Here is a 23,314-nt window from a genome sequence, read left to right as displayed (position 1 = left end):
TTTACCAGCAAGTTTCTTCATGCAATAATGTCTGTAAACTAAAATGAATGGAGTAATATGCAGAAAGTTATATCCTTTTACAAAAGACTTTGAATGACTTCCAGATGCCACTGCCAATACAAGTCACAATCAAAATGACCCTATAGTTAATGGTAGTAAATTTTCACAGAGGTGTGCCCTGAAGCAAATGGGTATTTCAGCCAATAAGTCTGATGTTTTGATCTTTCTGTATCAAGTACTCTACTGTTGGCACATGCATTCATCTCTAAGGAACTACACTCCATTCCTGAATATATTGAAAGAATTTAAGAAGTAGGAAAAGCAGTGTGGTGCGGTACAGATGATGAGTCAAGCTGGCAATGGGTTGGAAAGCATAGGGAAAATGAGGGTGAGACCTAGTGTATAGGATCTGGATCAGGAGCTTATGGGGTTAACTTCATCTGTACTGGATCCAGGTGCAACACTACATGTACTTTTATGCTAAGAAGGATTTCTTCTTTCTGTATAGGCTTCAGCAGAAAGACACATGAATGCCAGATTCAGAAGTAATATGATTTATTGCTACAGGGAAGCAGTGTGCTGCGGCACTTGTATGTAAGATGGATGAGGCAGGATGTGCATCTTCTCTAATGCGTGGATTGCTTCTTTGTACGGCCGCACTTGTCCCATCCAAGACAAGGCTTTCAGGAGCGCAGAACCACTGCTTCTGTTGAGGGAAGAGTTGTAAAAAGTAAGAGGAAAGTCACTTGGGCTAAACTTACCTCCATGCTGACACAGATTTTTGAAAACTGGTTTGGGCTTATCTGCACTTACGAAGCACTGGGAAGGGCAAATTCTGTTGTGGACTGTACACTGGGCTCCCAGCATTGCTGTTTTGTTCTGTGTCATTTCATTAAGGATCACTGCACCTGCTACTAATTGCAACGTAGGTTATTAATAATGAAAGAGTTTTCAAAATCTAATTTATTTCTCATGTTTCTGTCTGTTCAAACAATGGCCATAGATTAATCAGGTTGCTGAATCAATTTGTGAGCTATTTATTCTTTTCACTTATTAACTGTTTTAAAAATCTTCTTCCCTGTTTAAATGTTCCTTCATTGTGTATTGATCCGTGTGTGGTTAAAAATAAGAAAACTGAGTTGTTCATACGCAGATTCCAGTTGACTTTACCTTGAGGGTCTTGCTTCTTTTTGTTTATGAGTGTGATAAGTGTTGTGCAGATGTAGAAGACATAGTTTGTGCCCCCAAGAAACAGTAGAAACAAAACCATGCAAGCACTTGAGTTTCTAAGACATGAAGTACAAGAAAAATAAAGTCGGTGGTTGGTACGTAGCCTGCTACTTTCCACATGTGTTTGATTGTTGGATTAAAGATAAAAATGAGTAGTTTTGTGTGGTACTTGTGAGCAAAGATTTTTAGGAGTGATCAAGATTACTCGAATGGTTCTCCAGCGTGCTGCAGTGTCTGCGCTCGAGACCTGGCAGGGCAGTGTTCTTTCTTTAAAACAACTTTAAAATCCCACTCAGACAGGATTGTTTTATACCTACTAGTATTACTAGCAACAGCTAAGAATAACTGAATGTCAGTAAAGGAAGATGCTTTCCTCTCTCTATATATTCCGCCCCACCCCGGTTTTGTTTACTTTCTGCATTTGACAGCAGTTTGTGTCTTCTCAGTTGCAGTATTTTCCCTGTATTGTCAGTCAGCCTGTTTCCCTGTTGTTTCTGTGGGGATTTCCCATTGCATCAAGAGAAGAAATGTTTAAAAATGGGGAAATGCAATTTTTGTTCCACAAAAAAAACCCATCCCTGAGCGGTGGAGAAGTGACGTCCAGGGCGAGTGTGGTAACTGTTGCTGCATTAAATATATTAAAAATGCATTTAATTCGTTAAATGAAACAAACTGCAAGTTGACAGTGTCCGTTCTGTAAGGCTGTGAAAATAACTTTACCTGATAGTGCTGTATGGTAACTGCTAATGACTAAATGATGTTTCAATCTCTTTTAGGATCAGAGTCACACACAAGTTTCCCAGTATCGCCAGGATCACTCTCTGATTATGAGATCTATTGTCCATATGACTGACGCTGCTCATTCGGGAATTATGCCTCCTTCTCAGCTAACCACCATTAACCAGTCCCAGCTAAGTGCGCAGCTGGGGCTAAATTTAGGAGGCACTAATTTGCCACACACTTCTCCCTCCCCTCCTGCAAGTAAATCAGCCACTCCTTCCCCATCCAGCTCTATAAATGAAGAAGATGCAGATGAATCAAACAGAGTAAGTTATTCCATGCAGTGTAGTGAGTAAGCTATACATGTCTATATGCTATATGTTCATGAGTGCAGCAGTATCATCTCAGCTGCAGTGTGGTCATTTAAAATATAAATGTTACAGTATAGTGGAATACGATTCATTTGCTGTTTAGTGTCTTTACTTAAGAAGTTTCCATAATACCTCCATAATAATAACTGTAAGAATATACATTATATATATTTGGTCTACTACATTCATAGTTTGTTTCAGATTTTATAGATCTGGTGAATCTCTTTACTCATCAACTTTGGACAGTTTTGTCATTTCGGTATTCTCTGGAGTCACGTAAAAGATGCATTTAGATGGAAATAAAATAAGCTTTCTTCTGATGGAAAGTTTAGTTAATTTACATTTTGCCTTAAATAAATCTGTTATAAAAGGAAAATTTTGTCAAAAAAATAAAGCACAAATGTTATTCTAGCAGTGTATTTAAAGGGCCTAATTTAGACTCTTCGTGAAAGGTTTTCTCATTAAGTTAATGGAAATTGCGCATATGGAAAGATCATTGTACAGGATCCTCAAAATATCAAAGTAAAATGACTACCGTAGAGGTATATTTAGAGCAGCTTTATCCCCTTGTTGCAATAATGTGCTCATAGTTCAACGAAAGCGGGTGCGGGACACGAGGCTCACACGGGGACCAGAGTTACCCGTGATGCTGGGTGTGCTGCTCTGGGGGTTCCCCATCCCAGAGGCAAGAGGGGGATGTGGGCTGGTGCCTGGCAGTGACGCGGAGCCTCCAGTGCTACCCCACAGGGGCCTGACCCTGCACGGGGAGTGCTGGAGGTGGGGGGTGGACACAGTGGGGGTTCCCTGCAGGTGGATAGAAACTGCAGAGTTGCTACTGCTTTTTTGCCCGAAGGGTGGGCTTTTTAACCCCTGACCCACGCCTAAGTTGACAGCCTAAGTCTGGGAATCGGGAAATGCCTCCAAGCTCTTGTCTTTTGAGCCTCTACTGCTGAAATTACATCTTAATGGAAAAAAACATAGATTGCCTATTCAAAATGTACTATAGATTAAATCTTAATTTTTTAAAAATACAAATTAGTGTTGGGGTGCACTTTTTCAGGTCAAATTCGTAGGATTTGACTCTGAGCCATGCTTACAAGGAGTAGTAACTATTCATGCATTTAGTTCCAGTAGATCTGATGAGATTAAGCTGAGACTAAATACTGTTGGTAGGAGAAAGGCTTGCACAACAGGACTCTCCAAAATGTTGCCTACATAGTAGCTTTATCTATATATTATTAAGCCAGACTGTCAATAACTTTTTGGAATTAATCTGACTTATTTCATGCATATATTGGCTGTTCTTGTTATTACTGTTCCTTAGGCTACTGGAGAAAAAAGAGCTGCACCGGATTCTGGCAAGAAGCCCAAGACTCCAAAGAAGAAGAAAAAGAAAGATCCCAATGAGCCACAAAAGCCAGTGTCAGCATATGCCCTTTTCTTCAGGGATACGCAAGCTGCAATTAAAGGGCAGAACCCGAATGCAACTTTTGGAGAGGTTTCAAAAATAGTGGCATCTATGTGGGACAGTTTAGGAGAAGAACAAAAACAGGTAAAAAATTGACACAGGGTTGTCTCACAAGAAGTAAAATAGTAATCCTTGTAAAAAAATCCTCCTAACTCAGCTCTGAGTAGACCACACTACTTGCTGATGTAGACCTCTTACTCTGTAGAGCTATGCTGATTTTTGAACTTGCTGAAGACCTGGCATTTAAAAAGCATTTTGTTATAAAAGCCAGTAGGTAGTATTAAATGGCTGTATTTGTCTTTAAATTTTAAAGGGCAGTTTGTAAAAAATCTCAGGTGATACTGTCCTGGAGTCCTGTTAAGACCATCTTTTGATGATTCCTGTTTCAAAGCTCTTGTTTCCTATTAATGAGAAGTTAGAAGAGAAAAGGGGACGGTACAGCACATTTACCATTTTCCTTTGATCTGCCTTATGAATTTGTTACAAAGCGTGTTGATTTCCAACCTTTGAAGCCAATCCTCTGTGCCTCATTACAATGTCGTGTGTGAAATGTTATCTCCAACTCAAACTTGGTACAGAATGATGAGTTGTGTTCTTCCTTGAGGGTTATTCTTCTTTCTTACACATGTAACTCCTACACATGGATTGAAGGAAAAAAAAAAAAAAAAAAATTCCTTTGAGGCTGTTTTTCTGTTGATAATTCGGTGCAGCTCCCAGTAACAGTTAATGGAAGCTGCGATGCAAGAGTAGATTCCCATATAGGACACCTTCTGGCAAGAGAAGAATGATACTTGTTTGTGAAATACATTTGGAAACTTTTAGTCTGATCTAACAGATGATAGTGAACATGATTTAGAGGTGAACTTTAAATTTACTGATGATTAAAAATACAGATTAATTCATTTTTACCTAACTGTTCTTGTTTAACTCAATGGGATTCTCTCATACTGGCTTTGGGGAAAGTGAATTGCCCAAGCTCTATGACTCACCTTTCCTAAAGGTATAAAGATTTTTTTTTTTTTAATCTGTACTTTGAATATTTGTTTAAAAAAATAATACTGCATAGGCATTTTTTGCTATTTTATAGTACTGCAGATACTTCTTAGCATCTGAAATACTCAGTGTTCTAATATCCCCGTTACTTAGAGTCATTAAAATATCCTTTCCTGGGGAGGTGAAGTGTGCATAGGTAGTCTTGTCAAACAGTTGGCTGCTCTAGCAGCTTTTTTTATTTACAATAAGTCAACATAATTTGTGGTGCAAGTCCAGCAAGTATACCTGAAAGTCTGTAACCATCTGCAAGAATATTTAGATCTTTCAGAAAAGAAAAAGCACATCTAACAGTAGAGTGTTTTCAGGTTTTTTGGTCTGTATTTTTTGTTTCTTTGCAAGTGATTTTGAGAGCATACTGGCAAAAACGTCTTAATAATTGAAGTTGGTGAAACTGTGGTCTCTTTTAATAGGTTTATAAAAGAAAAACTGAAGCTGCCAAAAAAGAATACTTAAAGGCACTTGCTGCTTATAGAGCAAGCCTTGTTTCTAAGGTAAGCCTAATAATGCCTTCAGTGTAATGCAAGTTAGCCTTTGGCAATGGTGTTTAAATCTTGGGGGTGGTGGGGTGGTGTTACGCAAAATAAAAGTAGAATCCTAGGATTTCAGTAATACAGCTCCACAAGATGTTTTGCTGCTACTTGAACCCTGCTTAGTCTCTGCAAAAAAAATTTCATGTCTCTAATGGCACAGTAATGATTACCAAACAATAACTTTGTAAATGTACGTCTTCCTTTATCTATGGAGGCAAAATAATGTACTTCACTACAAAAGTAAAATTCAGTCATGAAAAATATACTGACCTTTTGACATTAACATTTGCAAGTAATTCGCAGAGTTTTGTCTGTCTTTCAAGTGCTACTTCTTGAAAGACCGACTTGCTTTGCGTGGAGCTGGAGAGCAGTTATAGTATGACAAAGCTTAAGTATTTCTTGCAGGTGAGGGGAAAAAAATGCGTGGTGGCTCTGAATTTGGAGAGTACTTACAAATGGACTAGCTGGCAGTGAGCCACATGGAGTATTTTAGCGGATCCCGAGTTACAATAAAACTTGCGAAGAAAACAAAGCTCTGCTCTCACTTGAGAATTTACCTTTCTAACCGGCAGCACTACACTGGTTGTAGATCTGTTGCATCTGAATACCGTAAATGGTAATATGCTTATAGACATCTAAAATATGGGTAAAAATCAAGGTGGTTATTTCTCTAATAATACTTCATAAAGATCAGTTACAAAAATATCTTCAACCACAACAAAGCAACGGAAGTCATGTTATCTAACTCCTGAGAATATTTATTTGAATGTACAACTGAAGAGCATTAGCAAATCACACAGAAAGTTGCTGTGTATTTTAATTAATGATTAAAAATACAACAGCAGAAATTATACACGTGCAGTCTTGAAAGCTGGAAGATTTCTCCTTGTGTTGAGAAGCTGTGTTTTCCTGTTGTCTCTAGGATTTCGATGATATTCTCAAAGCCTTTAGTATCACAACGCTAAGTTCAATGGCAGCTGGAATTCTAAATAACCTTTGAGGGAATTTATTTTGTCAGTCCTAAGTTCCCATTTCAAAACCATCAGAAATCATACTTTCTCCCAAAATCCGTGGGACCTGGGCTGCCGAGTAACTTGTGGGAAGACTGCGAGTGGAAATTATACTCGAAGTCCAGTATTCATCTCATCTCCTCTAACCTAAGGCATCCTTGCTGTAACTTTTTCATCCGAGGTGGTTGCTGAGGGTAGGGATGGAATAGACAGTTCTGCAGCACAATTTGACACATTCTAAGGTAAATGTCTAAAACATGTCAGTTAATTGTGCTGGAAGAGACTTTTTCTCTCCGTTGTCTTTATATAGGGATTTTAGGCAACTATTCTACGTGTCGTGGACAATGCAGATGTGTATAAAACTATGAAAGACGAATCCTACCTTTGGTGCTTAAACATATCTAATTTAAGCATACACAATATTTTTAAATATACCCAATAGAACTATGCCCTCAGAGGCACCATCACACCTCATTTATTTCAATAGGCCTCTTTGGGCTGGAGTTTTTCTGCAGGTGTGTCTCATCAGAAACCTCCAGGACGCTGGAAGTAGGCAGGATTCCCTAAGCAGAGCACCCTGCTGATGCAACTGTAGCCCTTCCAGCGTATTCAGCTGGGTGCCTTGACAATGTTCCCTTAGACTTTTGTTTGTTGTCGATACCTAGGTCTCGCTGCCTTAGATGCGAAGAACTTCAACAAGCAAATTAAAAAAGTTGTTTGAGAAGTTTTGTTGTTTGTACACTACTCTTATGCCATGATAACACATGGAGGGGGGGATATGCTTCTGCTCAGATTTGTCTCCCCAAGAACAGGGTTATTTTGAAAACATATAAATATAGAAAGTGTTGGGCCCTTTTTAGCTCTTTCAGCCACAAATGTACGTGACATCTGTGACTTTCTGGTGTTGAACAAGGGTTAGTTTTTTGTCCAAGTAAGAACTGGAGGTGCAGTGCACAGAGACGGATGAAGAGGTGATGTACTGGATCGGTGGATCAGTGATCTTTTTCAGACTGCTGATTGATCTTTTCTGATAGAAAACAAAAGATGAAAGTGTCTCTCTGAGTAGCTGTGACTTTTATTTCCATGTAAACAGTAACAATGTTTTTTCTGTTAAAAATACAGTGAATTTCTTTTCTAAACACAGGCTGCTGCAGAATCTGCTGAGGCCCAGACAATTCGTTCTGTTCAGCAAACATTGGCATCCACAAATTTGTCTTCCTCCCTTATTCTGAATACTTCTCTTTCTCAACACGCACCAGTATCGGCATCTCCTCAAACTCTTCAACAGTCCCTTCCCAGAGCAATTGCTCCAAAACCTTTAACCATGAGACTGCCGATGAATCAGATTGTAGCTTCTGTTACCATTGCACCAAACATGCCAACAAACATTGCAGCTCCATTGATAAGCTCTATGGGAACAAACATGGTGGCAACGCCGTCTTCATCTCAAGTCAGTCCCTCAATGCAAAGCCAGCAGCACCAGATACAGCAGCTTCAGCAGCAACAGATGCAGCAGATGCAACAGCAGCAGCTACATCAGCATCAAATGCATCAGCAAATACAACAAATGCAACAGCAGCATTTTCAGCACCACATGCAACAACACTTGCAGCAGCAGCAGCATCTTCAGCAGCAAATGAATCAACAGCAAATGCAACAGCAACTGCAGCACATACAGCTTCAGCAAATGCAGCAGCAGCAGCAGATGCAGCATATGCAACACCAGTCACAGCCTTCTCCTCAGCAGCATTCTCCGGTAGCCTCTCAGATCACTTCTCCCATCCCTGCCATTGGGAGCCCTCAGCCAGCACCTCAGCAGCACCAGTCACAAATACAATCTCAGACACAGACTCAAGTATTATCGCAGGTCAGTATTTTCTGAACATAAATGATCTTGCAGCACGGCTTTGTGTTGATGGAGGGGGTAGGGGTAAACCATATTTGGCTGAAAACTGTAAATTGTTGATGGTAGTTATGCAGGGATGCATAACAGATCAAATGATCCTCTAAAGTGTCTATTAGATAGGCAATAAAGAACTACAATGTAGCTGTGTATCATCTTTTAGCTGACTATAAATCATTTTGTTTAAAAAAAAAAAAAAAAAAAGCTGTGCTCTTTTTCATGTGATGCCTTTTTAATTTATTTAAGCTTTACCTACAATATGTGAATCAAATGGCCTAATAAATACCTGGACCTTATGACTGCAAAATGGCCTTTCAGAGTTATATGATATAACCCTTTTTTCTCTAAAAGTGAATAATGCACTTCAAGGCAGTATGAACTCATGAAGCCCTTAAAGCACAGTTGTAACTACCTGTAAGATGATGATTGGATTTCATACAATCATACTTGTATGACATGAGTTAGTTGATGGCATTTTTTGTCATGAAAAAATAGAGTAAATCACAGATTTTTGCCAAAGCTCTTAATTTTTTCTCTTCTAAATGTCTTCAGAAAAACAAATGCAAGTAACTGAACTTAAATGTTTGACCCAACCTTTCACTTCATTTCTCCAAATAAAGCTACCGTAGTTTGTAAGAAAATATATATTGACATTTACCCTCTTACGTTAATTCCAATTACAGAACAAAGGTGAATATTATATTCTGTGTCGAAGTGATGAGTTTCAGATTTAATACACTGTATTTTTAAAAGGGAAATGCACTTAAATAAAACTGTTATTACAGAAAGCTAAGATGAAAAATGCAAGAGTTTTTAATATGCTGTAAAACCAGTAGAATATTTAAATGAAACTCCACAACCGAATAATCAATGTAAATATTTTCTTTAAAAGTTGTAAGTTTTCATATCATGTGTTGTAAAGTTTTCATAAATGAGGCTTTAATGTAAACACTGGTAACATGAATTATTAATTGCTACATTGCTTATTGTGTTTTTATGCTGTTTTATACTTTTTTATGAGTTATGATAGCAGCAATTAAGTTGTTTGTATTTTGCTTATCTAAAATAAATGCTTTTATCTTGCTATAGAATAAACACATTTCAGTAAAACTGATGAGCCATAAGTCTTTGATAGAAAACCCAGAAATATTTCCTTCTGCAAACACTTTCTTGGAAAACTTATTTAACTTTTTGGATTTTTATCAAAGATACTGAGTAAACAGGTACCGATCGGAACTGGGAGTGCGATCAGCTCTTGTATCCATCAAGATGCACTGCTGAAGAGTCGCGTACAACTCCTCTGACGTTTCTACAACTTCAGAGAGAGAAGGCAGGTGATAGAGTTACAAAGCATTCGTGGTACCCTGTGTTACATTTATCTGCAGGAACAGGATAGCGAACCTGCCTCTCAGCAGTAGTGTTCAGAGATGCAAATAAGCACAAATTGTGCTTTTCTTTGTATCTTTGAGTTTCAGATGTAAATGCAGCTTACTGCCATGGGCTTCCCCTCTGTAAGCCCCCAACTCTGACTTGGACTGATCCCGAGTTGCCTGACTTTTATTTTATCGTAAAAGTAGGGCATGATAGAGGGGGCGATGGAAGGGGCAGGTATTTCACATGAAGGACTTGGAAACATTCACCTCCAGTGTGTTGTCAGGTTATTAGTGCTGTTCATGTATTTTTACTCTGGACATAGAGGAGAAAGCCTTTATTCTTTCTCTTCTTTGCCTGCAGTATCTGTGCTGCGAGTGCAGTCTGACCACTATCCCCAGTTGTCTTGCATGATTAATTACAGCATCTGTCCTGTCAGAAGCTATAATGAAGAGGTCTTGATAAAAATTGCAAATTACCACTGGCAACAATCTTAAACTGCTTATGATAAAATGAAAATTAAAAACAGCAAGTGTCAAACCTGAGATGAATCCTGATTCTGTTTGAGGCGGTGTCCATGGCTACCGCGCTCAGACCACAACCAAAAAATAATGGAATATAGATCCCCAAAAAGTTGCAGCCAGACTTGAGGTTAGAGGTACTATACCATGTGAGTTTAATAATAATGAAGTCAGCTTTCAATATTTCATCATCCTCAGGTACTCTGTTTATTATGTACAAATATTGAACAGCAAGAGGTTCTAATTATAAATTTATAGATTTCTTGGAGCAGAAAAAATCATGTATAAATTGAAGCTTTTCATAATAGGTGTTAGTTGACAGCTACCCATGCTCCTAATAGCCTTAGTATGATATCTCATAATGTCTGGGATGGAGGATGTTTATTCCAAGCGCAAGGAAGCCTGCCCGCTTTAGAAATGGCATGGCAGAGGCTGGTTGGGAGAGATTTTTGTGTGTGTCGGTTTTAGCCAATGTTACATAACAAAGGGAACCATTTTATAGTCATTTTGAAACCTTTAGACAAATGCCTTCAGAAATAATTGCTAAACTGCATGTGACAGTAATTGTGTATTAGTTCTATAATTGTCATTTTGAAGACCTATGAAGTATCGTTGGAAAAATGTCACTAGTGATAAGAGTTAATTACAACTGAAGTCTGTTTTCAACTATTTGCAGCGAGAAGCAGGTGTTATTACACTCATTAAATGGTTTCATAAATCCTGGGTTTTATCACATTTGATTAAGAGCTGCTGAACTACTGATGGTCAATTCCAGGAAAAATAGTTTTAATTACTGCAGCTAAAAAAAATTAATCATCAAGCAGGACTGTACATTTTAAATATCAAAATTTGAATCTTGAAAAACTGGAGCATCCCCCTGCTTGCTACAAAATTATATTTTACATTACCCACAATAGCATATTGCAGAACATCTTGTGTTTCAAACTGTGCAAGTTGGTGTTCATATTCCCTGAGTCTAAGTGAGTAACTTTGCTATCGTAGGTCATAAATAAAACTGTTAATTTAAATCACTTAATATGCAATTTATACAGGAGAAATGCAGTACCCGTATGATTTCAGTGTCGTGCACGGTTTAAAGACTGTTTTCCTTCATATCATTTACAAGCACTTAACTGCTCCCTTCTCTTCCCAAGGTTTCAGATGCTTTATCACCCCGGTTAAACACATTCTACTTTCACATTAACCCGGGTTGACACATGATGAAAGAACATAAGGAGGTTTAATTTTTAGCTGACACAGGGTCATTAGTTTCTAACTTGGAGAACAAAGCCTTTAAATACCTCTCTGCAACATAATCTCAATTTTATATTATCACCTGACCATTGTGGTTTGCAGGACAGATGGATTAAATGTCTCAAGTTTAACCAGAAGTCTTGCACTGACTCTTTTCAATGGGGATTGGCTATTTGAATGGCTCCTTTTCCATTTCTCACTTCATGGAGTGTTTTGCAGCACTGGACTTCATTCTAACCTTTCCCTCCCCCCTTTGTTTGGCTTTTGTTTTGCAACAGCTGTTATTATCGTTTTTGGTCAGCTGTGATTGCTGGAGGCAAAATAGGACCAGATGGTGTTTTGCTATGCATGAATGGCAAGTTAGAGGAGTTTAGATTGAATAGGCCAAGTTTGAATGGTGTCTATGCACCACCTGCCCTCTTCAGCAGCAGCATACACATCATAGGAGCATGATCTGTCTCAGACCTACTAGAATTGGATGGGAATGGAGAGGGCCTCGTTGGAGTTTCTCCATATTTATTGATCTTCCATGCACTAACAGCATAATGCAGTACACAGTCAATTTGAGTTAATTGGATATGACACAGCATGTACATGTAATCTATCACTGTAGTCTCCTGGTACACTTTGGGGTTTGCTACCACAAGAACGTGCACTATTAGCCTGCATTAATAGGCTAAGTGGATGGAAGTAAAACAGGATCATTGTAGGGCTTGATTTAACAAAATACACTCTAGTTTTAAAATGATACCCTTGAAACTGCCAGAGATGCAGTTAAATATGAACATTTTGCATTTGATAGACTGGACTGAGTGTTTTGGCACAGAACAAAATATACCTCATTCCCATACTTTTCTGAGAGGTTTGCCAGTGAAAGTGAAATGAGCAGTTGACTAAAAGTAGGGAGCAGCGTCAGTAGTGATGAGCCGGTGCTGGTCAGCAAGGGGCGTGTGTTTATGTGGAGGAATCTACGTGGTAGCAGAAGGGGTGTTATATTAAACAAGTTCTGATTACCAGCCCCTAAAACACAGAAATTAAAATCAGGCATCCAAATTGGCTTTAGAGTAGCAAAGGGCTGCTTCGTTATCCTAAAACCGGTCATAGAGGTAGAATTTCAATGTTACAGAAATTTAAGATCTGTTGTATCTTCCGTTAAGGTTGACTGAAGGACATCGGGTATGGAAGATCTGGACATTATGGAATAAAATACCTGTGCTACAAATAATGAGTAAAATATATAACAATAACACATAATACATAAATTACTTGAATTGTTACAGCAATTGGATGTTTAAAAGCCTACTTACCTATGTAACTGGGGGTTGCGATCGTGCTCTGCTGAAGTTGGCAGGAGCTGCTCACTTGGTGTCTTTGTCTGTGGTGTCAGGTAGCTGAGTGAACTACTTTATTATGAAAATTGCATTCAACTGAAAAAATGCTAAATATTTTCAAGTGCCTGTGGGAAAAGCTAGGTTTGTATTAAAGGATTTGGTTCTTAAAGTCACCAAGAAGTTAATGCTTCTCAGGTGCATCTGAGGGAGAGCGTTTTCGATTATAATACTAAAATCTTTCAGAAGAGAATGTATTGCTTTGAATGAGCTGTTCTACACTTCAGTAGGCTATGCTGGAGATTTATAATGTGCTCAGTTTACCTCAGTTAAAAAGTAGAAGTGGTATTTTAAATGGTGATTTTTGTCCAAGTTCTTGGAGCATTAATGTCTTCAGCCCCTTCACAAACCAAAGTAGCGCAGAGTTTTCTTACAAGGTCTGAAATGAAATTTTTTTGAAGCTTCTAGGTAAAAAAAGTTGAATGGATAATTATTTTTGATGTGGTGGAGTTATATGGGCACTTCATACAGGTATCATTTCTTCTCTTTCCCCTCTGGGAATATCTTTATTGATACAGCCACCTTTGGTCTGTTATTTTCTCAAAACTGGAGTTGCTAGATTACTTTAACTCTGCTGCTCTAATTGAAACAGAAAGGCTTTGATCCAGCAAATCACTTAAAATAAGTGGATAATTCATGTATATAAATAATAATTTCATTAAAGTGACTACTCATATGCTCCATTCTACAGTTGCTCAAGTGCTTTCATAGATCAGGGGTCTAACTGCAAAATGTTGTATTTGTTTTCCAAACAGTTCCAAGTAGCGATAATAAGAATAATTGGAACCTTAAAGTAACATAGCCTTACTTAGATTTTCTGCATTTACTTTTATTAAATTATATTCTAAACAAGTCACAGGTCTGATTTTCAAGTACAGGTATCTAACCTTTGTGCTGGTTCAGTAACTGTGTATCATCATAAATGTGTAAAGAATTAACCACCTGACTGGTGATTTGTATACTCAGTCATTTAGATGGGTTTCTACTGTGCACAGGTCTGAAAACCTGTACCTGGATTAGCAGTCACAGCTCTTGACTGAGCAGATGCCTTGACCAAATATTTGTATTTACAAAACAGAGAAGTAAATGCAAGCAAACAAAGCACCGTTGCACCTACTGGCAATATTTGTGAAACCTAAAGGGTATAGTTACTGCAGGCTGGTTTATTTTTAATGCTATATCCCATAGCGTACTGATAACAAACATATACAAAGCATTAGCATAAAGTACATAAATCCCCTGTGTTATACTTTTCTCACTGGTAGTTATAGGTGCTTAATTTTGGAATGGGTTTTGGTGTTCCACGAATCATGAGAATTGACCATACAGCATGCATATTTAAAAAACACTAAGTAGCTGAACCATTGCTTAATTTCTTTCCTGTTCCTAATTTTGGAAATGCTGAATATTCAGTGTCTGAAAATCAGAGCTCACTTTTGAAAATTCTGCTGTATCAGCTATTGATCGGGGATTCTCGCTGCTGCACCGCTGTATGTGTGTATGCATCAGTATAAACTGATAGCAGTGAGCAATCCATGTGTGGGTTCCAGCCTCATACGAAAGTGCCCTTCCCTGTCTGCCCTTAGCATGGGGTAGCGAGGGTTTTGCTATTGACTTCAGTGATAGGGGACCAAAGAGCTGTGGAGCTGCATGTGGCACCACCCAAATCGTGTTCCCTGTTTCTCCCAGCTTCTTCTCACTTTTCCCTCTGCTTTGCTGATTACAGTAGCAGCCAGGGCTTACTTGCCCCATGCCAGCTCTTGCACTCTGCTCCTACCTGCTCACCACCTGTGGAAAGCTCCTCCTGAAGAGCTTCTCCTCTTCCAGAGCCCCTTCTTGTTCTTCCTATTCCTGATGATCATAAGGAAATGAATAAATAGTCCACATACATGATACATATCTGTTTAAATAAAGAGATGTCCAGATGCGTGCACTTAATTTTACATGGAAGAAGTCTAAAATATATGTAAATACAAGGCACGCATTTGGGGATTTGGGGGGTGATATTCTAGGTGCTTTGCAGCATGGGCTGCCAAAGGATTTGGTTACTGCTTAGCATACCGTGTCACTGGCAGAATAGAGATGAAGCTAGTGATAATTATCATCCTTGTATAAACAGACTTTCTCCCTTATAATGTTGTGGCAGATAAATCTATAAGTGTTTTGGTCATTTACAGCAGATAGCATATTATGGTAGATCTTGAGCTCCTGGTGGAATACACGTAATTCCAAGTGTCAATTTAGAGATACTTGTGTTTCTATAAGGAATGAGCAGCCTTTCTTTTTTTCTTCCTTTTTTTTTTTTTTTTTTATCCCAATGCAAATGAAATCCTTATTCTTCGTTCAGAAAATGGCCAGAGCTTGCTATCAGGCTTGGACAAATCAAATATCTTTGAACAAAAATAGTAATAAAAATGCAATATTCTCACATTCACTTCTGTTGAAGTCCACTGAGGCTGTACCTGGCTTTAAATGCAAGGCTGAGTTTGTTCTGATTATTTCTTTCCATTTTCAAAGCTGCTGATCAGCAAAAATTAATTGATACATGATTCTGCATCTCTGCCAGTTCAGCTGCACAACAGGCAGATCCCCATTGGGAATCTGTGCCAGGCCCGGCGCCCGTAGCACAGCTGATGGACACGGCAGGCAGCGGGTGCGAGTCCATCAGCGCGGACTGCCTTCTTGTCTGGTTGCACGTCATTTTGGTATTAAAAGTCAATGCAAGATATAAGTTATCATTTCAAAGGGAGCAAGATCAGCCTGTTGCGGACCACTGCTCCTTCTCGGCCTTGTCGTGATGGGTTGCGTAACTGCAGTCGCTGTAGCAGGGCAGGAGATCACTTCTATGCCATTCGGCCAAATTCTCTGCATCAGCAACTCCACTGAGCACCGGACCTATTAAAAATTAAAACCAACTTTGCAGTGTACTCGGGGCTAAATAAGAGGTTGTGAAGCCAGTAGAAATAATCCCAGTGATTTCAGGGGACTTTGGGCCAGGGCTTAGCTGAAGATGGGCACAAAAATGCAGCCATGATGAGCATGCTTGTAGTTTTTTCAAATGATGTAGGAATAATTCTTGCAGAAAGAGAGATAATTCGAAGGAGAGGGAAGAACAGCAATTTTCCTCCTGAATTGAGAAAATGAAAACTGTTGGGTATGTGTTGCTATCACAGCAAAGTGTTTCTATCCAGGCTCAATGCTTCAGCATGTAAACAACTTCCACTGAAATCTGCAAAGCGACTGTGCAGAGCATCTGGGAAAATATTTGTGATTTAAATGCATTAAGCAAAATGGTAATGTTATTTGACTTTGGTTAATCAATAACGGAGGAGAAATGTAACACTTTAGTTTGATTAACCTTCTGCCATACAACACAAAGTCAATGAAATCAGAAATACTTTGTTCTTTTTTTAAATTTGCATAAATTATAGTGGGGTTTCATTTCTGGGAGTGTGTCTTTTTTCCCCTATCATTATCTGTATATTTTATCTGAAGTTTGTTTGTTGCTTTAGAACAACGTACTTGTCCACTGTAGACAAAATACGCACTTTGTTCAATTCCTTACTTGAGGTCAAATTCTCTTGAGAAGAACAAGTGTGGGTTGTGTAGCTGTCAAAAGAGGGTTTAGTGCCTGACCCTAAGAAGCGTTCAAAGCCCAGATCTCTCTTTTTTTATTGCTTTTCATTTTCATTGTTTGTACTTTATACTTAAGAAGGGGCCTCTGCAGAGGGGAAAGCCCCTGCTTTGGTATTCACAACTAGCAGCCTTCTATAGCAGCCTTCTACTGAAACACCTCAAAAGCTTTTCATGGCAAGAATTTGGAAACCACTGCTCTGTGTCAACCGCTGGTGCATAATCATACCCGCGTGTGGAGGGGTTGGGGCAGGATGTGGTGGTACACGCGCCGGACAGAGCCCGGGGAGGACTGGATGGAGGTGGAGTCATGCAATGAAGCAGGAGTGTGAATCCAAAAGGGTAAGTTGCTGAATTAATGTAGTTTAGAGGAAGGTACAGACAATAACTGTTTAACGGGATGCTCGCTGAAAAGTTGATGATACGGTTTTATATATCTGTGCTCAAACAGAAGCTGCGTCTTACATTCTCTACAGATGGTGTTTATATAGTGTACGCAAATTCAGTGTTAGAAATGGCCATAAAAAAGCCCAAGATTTTGTATAATTATTCACAATCACTATTGTGTATTTGGAAAGTGTAAGTATTATATTACATTTTATTTTATAGAACTACAGTGCAATTATACTTGGTAATAGCTGTTAACAGTATGAGGTGCCTTATTTGTAAAAAATGCAAAATACTTGTAGTCTTCCTAACTGAACCTGAGTTTTGGCTAACATACAGGTGTAGTAAAGGTGGATTTCAAGTCCTTTCCATCCTGGTTGGCAAGACTGTTAGCCTTATCTTTTTTATCTCAGGTAGTAACTCACAGTTCTCCAGGGCCATTCCAAGGGAGCCAGGAGCACAAGAGGACCAAACAAACAGATGGACTGAGATAACGCGAACCTGAGTAGCGGAGGAAGGTCACCTCTTGGGAGAGTTACACAATTCTTGTGGGAGCCTGCCCGTGGCAGGGCCATGGCTCTCAGGTGGGGTAATTTCAGGTGTTGCCTGGTGGGAGGGTGGGGACTGCACGAGCCCTCCTCTCTGCTGGAAAAGGCATGAAATGGAAGTAATCTTAGGCAAAGGAAATGACTAGATCTTTTCTCATCTACATATCTTGGGATAGACTACGTATACTATGTATTCTGGCATAATTTGCACCCTTAAGAAACCCTAGCAAGGAGCAGTTGCTGTCCTACTCGGAGCAGAGATTCCAAATAGGCATTCGTATGGGGAGGCATGGTTTTAATTACACAGATCTCCAGCCAACATCTGGGAGCCAAGGAAATGCAAGGGCACATGGGCACTCTGTATCAGCATCGTCTGGTTCAGCAAACCAGAAGCATTTCACATGGCACTGTCTCGACAGAGAACACAGGCAAATAAAAGCTGAGTAAGCCAAGAAACCGCACAAAGAAATAAAATAGCTTTCAGGTTATCTGAGAGTACCGAAAAATGAGAAAAAAATTCGCTCTAAATTATGGACTGCATGAGCTTTCACGTGCAGCAAAAATTCCTCCAGAACTGTATTTGTTGCTCGTAATATTCAACTGGGAATAACGTGACAGGCTTGCAGAGTCCCTGCAGGGCGCAGTGTACTTGTAGGCGCTATCCAAGCTACGTTTTTGAGGGCAAATGTTACTTTCCGTTTGTTACCGCTGGTTCAGTACTCTCATTTTTATGCAGACTTGAGGCCATATCATTAGTCTCTGGTGCCTGCTCTTAACAGCCAGCCGGTCCCAGCCAGGCAACGTCGATGGTAAAGCGACTTTCAGGATCCTGTGATATAGGAAGTCCCCGAGACACGAGGAAACCTTCCCTGCGAAACGGGGCTCGTGCTGGCCCTGCGGTGGGTGAAGGGCATTTGGACTGCTGGCTGCACCAGGCGTGGGGCAACAGGAAGGCGCTCAGAAATGCACCCACTTTGCAGGTCTCCTCTGAGCCCTTACCAGGGAGGTCATCTCAAGCTCTCCACGCTGCCGATGTAGGGCGATCCCGTAGACGCTGCCTGAGCAGGGCGTTCCAGGAAAGGAAAACTTGTCTGACTTGGAAAGCTATGCCCGCTGGGCTGGTGCTCGAGGGTGCTGGTGGCCCCCGGGGACCTGCTGGCGAGGAGGGGCTGTGCCGTCCCCCCGCACCGGCTGCCGAGCTGGGCTCTGCCTGCAGCTGCGAGGCAGCCCCGGCTCAGCCAGAGGCACTGCCGGCAGCCCCGAGGGAGGCCGCTCGCAAAACGCCAGGAAGCGTGCAAGCCGCGAACCGTGCGGCAGAAACCAGTGATAGTCAGTGGCTTTTTTTTGCCTTCGAACACCTTCGCTAGAGGATCCAGAGCTATGGCCAATACAAATTTGTTGGAAAGGACTCATTTAATGCACATGCAGAAAATGTTACGCGTCCCCTGTCAGACTAAACCCTGCGGAGGAGGAGGAGGGGCAGGAGAGAGAGAACTTCCAGCCTGTAATCCTGCACTTTAAATTGTTCAATGTTTTTCTGTTTCTGATGCAAAGCTTTGGCTGTTTAAATTGCAACGTCTTGGGGTCAAGGATAGTTTGCTCTTGGGAGGGTACGTACTGTAATGTGGCCCTGATCCTTCCAGTGACCTCTGTATGCTACTGAAAAATAATTGGTAACAAGGCAATGAGGAGAAAGGTGGGACTCGGTGTAATTGATTGGAAATGCCTACAAAAAGAAAGTTCCAGGGAGTTCATTCCCGTCCTCCCTGTTGGTGTAGTTTGGTGGGTGAGAAGAAGAGCGTTACGAAATGGACGTTCAGCTGGCTGATTTTGTGATGGGTGTTGGGATTGGGACTGAGTGTGGGGTGTTAACCCCTGTGGCCTGGCCTCATTGTATTTCAGCCCTTATTGTACAGTGCAAAAGCATGTGTTCAAGCCTACTGATATTCAGGTGATACTGATTCGGCATGTGTTTGGATGTAAAAATCTGCTTAAATTTCATAGATTTTAATTACAGAAAAATTATAAACACTAATAAAAGCCCAGATCAAATCAAACCAGTCTAAATCTCCCACAGGCACCAATGGCCTCCGTCGCCCTTTGAACCTGGAGGTAAGCTAATGATATCTGTGGCCCGCCAAGAGCCCATTTCTAGTTGCCAGCGTCCTGACTCTACCTTGTTCTTGGACTCAATGACTCTTAAGCACATGCTTAAAGTTAAGCTCCTTATGAAGTATGTTCCTGAGTAGGTAACATAATTAAGATTTAAGAACAATAGAAAATCCTGTAACGGCACATAATCCATCTCATCTTTCTCCAGACTTTGGAAATAGAAATAACGAGAATTCTCAAAGGATTTATGTTTTACTTTTATTTTGGTTTTTGGTTCTGTTAAGGAATTCACTCTATAAAAGTGAAGCGAGAAGAAAAGTTTGTTACGGAGGTTTTTGGTAAAACCGAAGCAGCAGATTAAATAGGTGACTTCATGAAAAGCTGAACCAAGTTGCTTTTATTCTTGGTGATTAATTAAAGTCTGGGATGTTTAAGTGCTGATAACTGCACCTGTTTCTTGAAAACATTATCCTGGGTTTCCTGTGTGGAAAAACACAGAGTGAGTGCTGGTCGTCTGCAGTGCAAGGCAAATATTGCTGCGACTGAGATTTGCTGGTCGGGTACTGAAAGAAACTGAGTCCCTGGGGCAGAGTAGATAGATGATTCCTCTGTGAATTAAACAGCACTTGAATAAAGATTCATTAACACATTACAGTATCATTTATAGCATTTCCATCCTATGGTTTTAGTTTAGTGCCCGTGGGGGTTTAGCCATCACCTCTTGAAATCAATTGTAAAGCTTGCAATGGCTTTGGTGCTACTGGACCAAATCCTGACAGAGCAGCTTCAATACTTTTATCAAGTAAAAGAATTATCATAACTCAGAGCTGTGTGTGCTTAAATGCCTGCTGTAAGTAGAGGTGAAGGCCATTTTGACTCAGAGCCCAATGCAGTCCTGTTTAGCTTTGCAGCCCTGCAGGACCAACTGTGAGCAATACTGAGCTTGGGGAAAATTTGGGGATGTAGCTGGTGTTGATATCGTTTCCCCTTGGAGTATGATTTGATTCACATAATTGTAAGTGCAGTCTCTTGCTTTCCACACCTAGGCAATTAAGCAGCCAGTCATTACCAAAAAAGATGCTGCCTCCGCCGTCGCAATATTTGGTCACAAAGCAAAATCAATATTGCTGGGTTTTTCATCTTCACATAGCAGTGGAATTAGATTCTCTTCCCTACTCCCTTTCCCACTTTTGGTCCATATATAGTTCTTTAAAGTAATACATGTTTGCTTAAAAAAAAACCCCAGCAGCGTAAACCAAAACCAGCTGTGTTCATTGGAGTGTTTTGTACATCATAGCTGCTACTTACCATTCTTATTCATCTGGCATTTATAGAGAAAGCCTGTCTTGATATCTTGAAGGTACTTTTAATGAGTACACGTCATGAATTTTCCAACTGCTTTTGGATTGAAAATGATTTCCTTTCTATTTGTCACAGAATCTTGTTATTTTACATTTTAAAAGGTTCTTGCACACCTCCCTGACACCTGGATTGTAAGTCATTATTGGCTATTGTAGTTCGAAAATGAAAGTTGGTAGAATTTACTTCAAGCCTATTCAACTAAATAAAAAAGTTAACTTCTGCTTAAAAAAAAAACCATCAAAACTGCCACATAGCTACTGTACTCTCTCAGCTAAAGACCTGCTCTGACATATTCATGAAAAAGGTTAAATCCTGCACTCCTGGTCTGTAAAGCACCTGCACTGGCCATCCCCTTGCTCTTGCAGAACAGATAGATAATCAAACTGTCGGGCTCCTCCTGACAGGATGCTAAAATGTTACGTGGGTTCAAAGGATGAACTGATCAAACTCATCAAGGAAAATCCACCCAGGTTTATTCAACACAAAGACACCATTTCTGATGTGGGAAGCCCCCTGGATACAATTTCTTGGAGACTGGAAAGCAATCTGAGAAAATACCATGTTGTGCGTGTCTTGTGCTTACCCTCATCCCAGAGCAGCTGCTTTTGGACACTGGAGAATGGGCTGGGTAAACCTTTGCTGTGCCTATTTTTAGGTCTTATGTTTAAAGGACTAATTTTAAAACCACTGCAAAGGTCACTTTGGCTTTGGGAAGTTTCAGAATGGGGAAGGCAAAGCTGAGTTTCATGAACAAACTCTACAGGCAAAATCGCTGAAAATGGGAGGCTAAGTAAGTGGGAAAATGTACGGCATTAAGTTAGTCTCTTCCAAGCCTTCAGCCTAATTGTTGAGCACTGAATAGTAACTACTAATTTTCTTTCTTTATCAAACTGTGAGTACATTAGGAGGATTTCCTTGTTTTATTTTTCAAATATTACTGAAGCTGAGTACACTCAGCTTTGACCTAACCCTGCTCTGCCGAACTGGCCGAGTAACTCTCGGTTTCAATGGGAGCAGATGGAGGCTCCTGCCTGTAAGACTGTGGTTTCTGTTCAATCACCGCTAATCAGATGACTTTACTGACCTTCACAATTCGGTATAAGAAAATAGTGCGTATTTTGGTCATAACCTTGTAAAAGTTCAGTTTGCATTTAAAATATTTGGAGTGAAGAGGAATAATGAGCTTTCACTACCCACATTAAATAGATAATTAAGAATATGAATATTAAGAAGCTCAGTTTAAAGAGCTACTGATTGATTTGCTGCAAGTTACTGTGAATAAGGTCTGCAAGGAGGAAAACAGGATTACAATTTAAAGATTGTAATTCAATGGGTTAGAATTTTTACCATTTCCCATTCTCATTACATTTGCAGGAATAAAGCACTTCTGTCACACAATTTAGCGATTACTAGAGTAAAAGAGATTTATCTTTTCTGTTGTTAGTTATTTTGATGATCACACAGTCAATACCAGAAAGCAGCCAAAACCATTGTTATTTTTAATGTAGGTTGATGACATGCTTTACTGTCTGGGCAAACATGGCATAGAGTGGTGTCGTGGTTTAACCCCAGCCTGGAATTAAGCACCATGCAGCCGCTTGTTCGCTCCCCACCCCCACCCCAGTGGGATGGGGGAGAGAATTAGAGGGGGAAGAAGTAAAACTCATGGGTTGAGATAAAGACAGTTTAACAGGACAGAAAACGAAGGGAAAATAATACTACTACTGCTAATAATAAGAGAATATACAGAACAAGTGATGCGCAATACAATTGCTTCACCACCCCCTGACAGATGCCCAGCCAGTCCCCAAGCCAAGGTGCCCCTTGGCCAACTCCCCCCAGTTTATATACTGGGCATGACATCACGTGGTATGGAATACCCCTTTGGCCAGTTTGGGTCAGCTGCCCTGGCTGTGTCCCCTTCCAACTTCTTGTGCCCCTCCAGCCTTCTTGTTGGCGGGGCATGAGAAGCTGAAAAGTCCTTGACTTGGTGTAAACACTGCTCAGCAACAACTGAAAACATCAGTGTGTTATCAACATTATTCTCATCCTAAATCCAACACACAGCACTATACCAGCTACTAGAGAGAAAATTAACTTTATTCCAGCTGAAACCAAGACAAGTAGTAAAGACCATGTCCCATGGATGGCATGAAGTTAAAATCTTGCTTCCATGGTTTAACAAAATGAAGGACGAAATCTGCTGGAGAGCAGCATGCTTCCCATGGTGACCCCTGGAGAGTGCAAATCCTTCCAGCATCGCAGGGGTAACATAGTTAAGGGCTGCTGGTTTTCTGTGGTGTGGTTGCCCACACTTTGAGGACTTTTCAAGTGTTCCCACTCTAAATCAGTTGGGTGGGTTTGTGGTCAGACCACTAATAGTGGCCTTTGCAAGAATTCCTTGAAATGGGAGGCTCGGCAGACTCCTGGCAGTTCACTGGGCTTAAGCAATT

The 23,314-nt window shown here is 40.2% G+C and overlaps 1 protein-coding gene across 7 annotated transcripts in view; it reads left to right on the top strand.

Moving 5' to 3' along the window:
- TOX3 (TOX high mobility group box family member 3) overlaps positions 1-23,314 on the top strand; it is a 113,829-nt gene that overhangs the window by 73,518 nt on the left and 16,997 nt on the right. For 5 of the 7 annotated variants that reach the window (XM_052797611.1, XM_052797607.1, XM_052797605.1 and 2 more), the window contains exons 4-7: positions 2,007-2,276; positions 3,646-3,873; positions 5,253-5,333; positions 7,527-8,249. In XM_052797611.1, the coding sequence (XP_052653571.1) occupies positions 2,007-2,276; positions 3,646-3,873; positions 5,253-5,333; positions 7,527-8,249 (1,302 nt within the window). Of the gene's footprint in view, positions 1-2,006; positions 2,277-3,645; positions 3,874-5,252; positions 5,334-7,526; positions 9,407-23,314 lie in introns of those variants that run through there. The other 2 variants (XM_052797609.1, XM_052797608.1) reach the window with 1 other exon arrangement.

The sequence above is a fragment of the Harpia harpyja genome, chromosome 9 (assembly GCF_026419915.1).
Source record: "Harpia harpyja isolate bHarHar1 chromosome 9, bHarHar1 primary haplotype, whole genome shotgun sequence".
Lineage (NCBI taxonomy): Eukaryota > Metazoa > Chordata > Aves > Accipitriformes > Accipitridae > Harpia > Harpia harpyja.
Note: the sequence above shows the minus strand (reverse complement) of the source record. Positions and strands in the feature narration are given on the sequence as shown.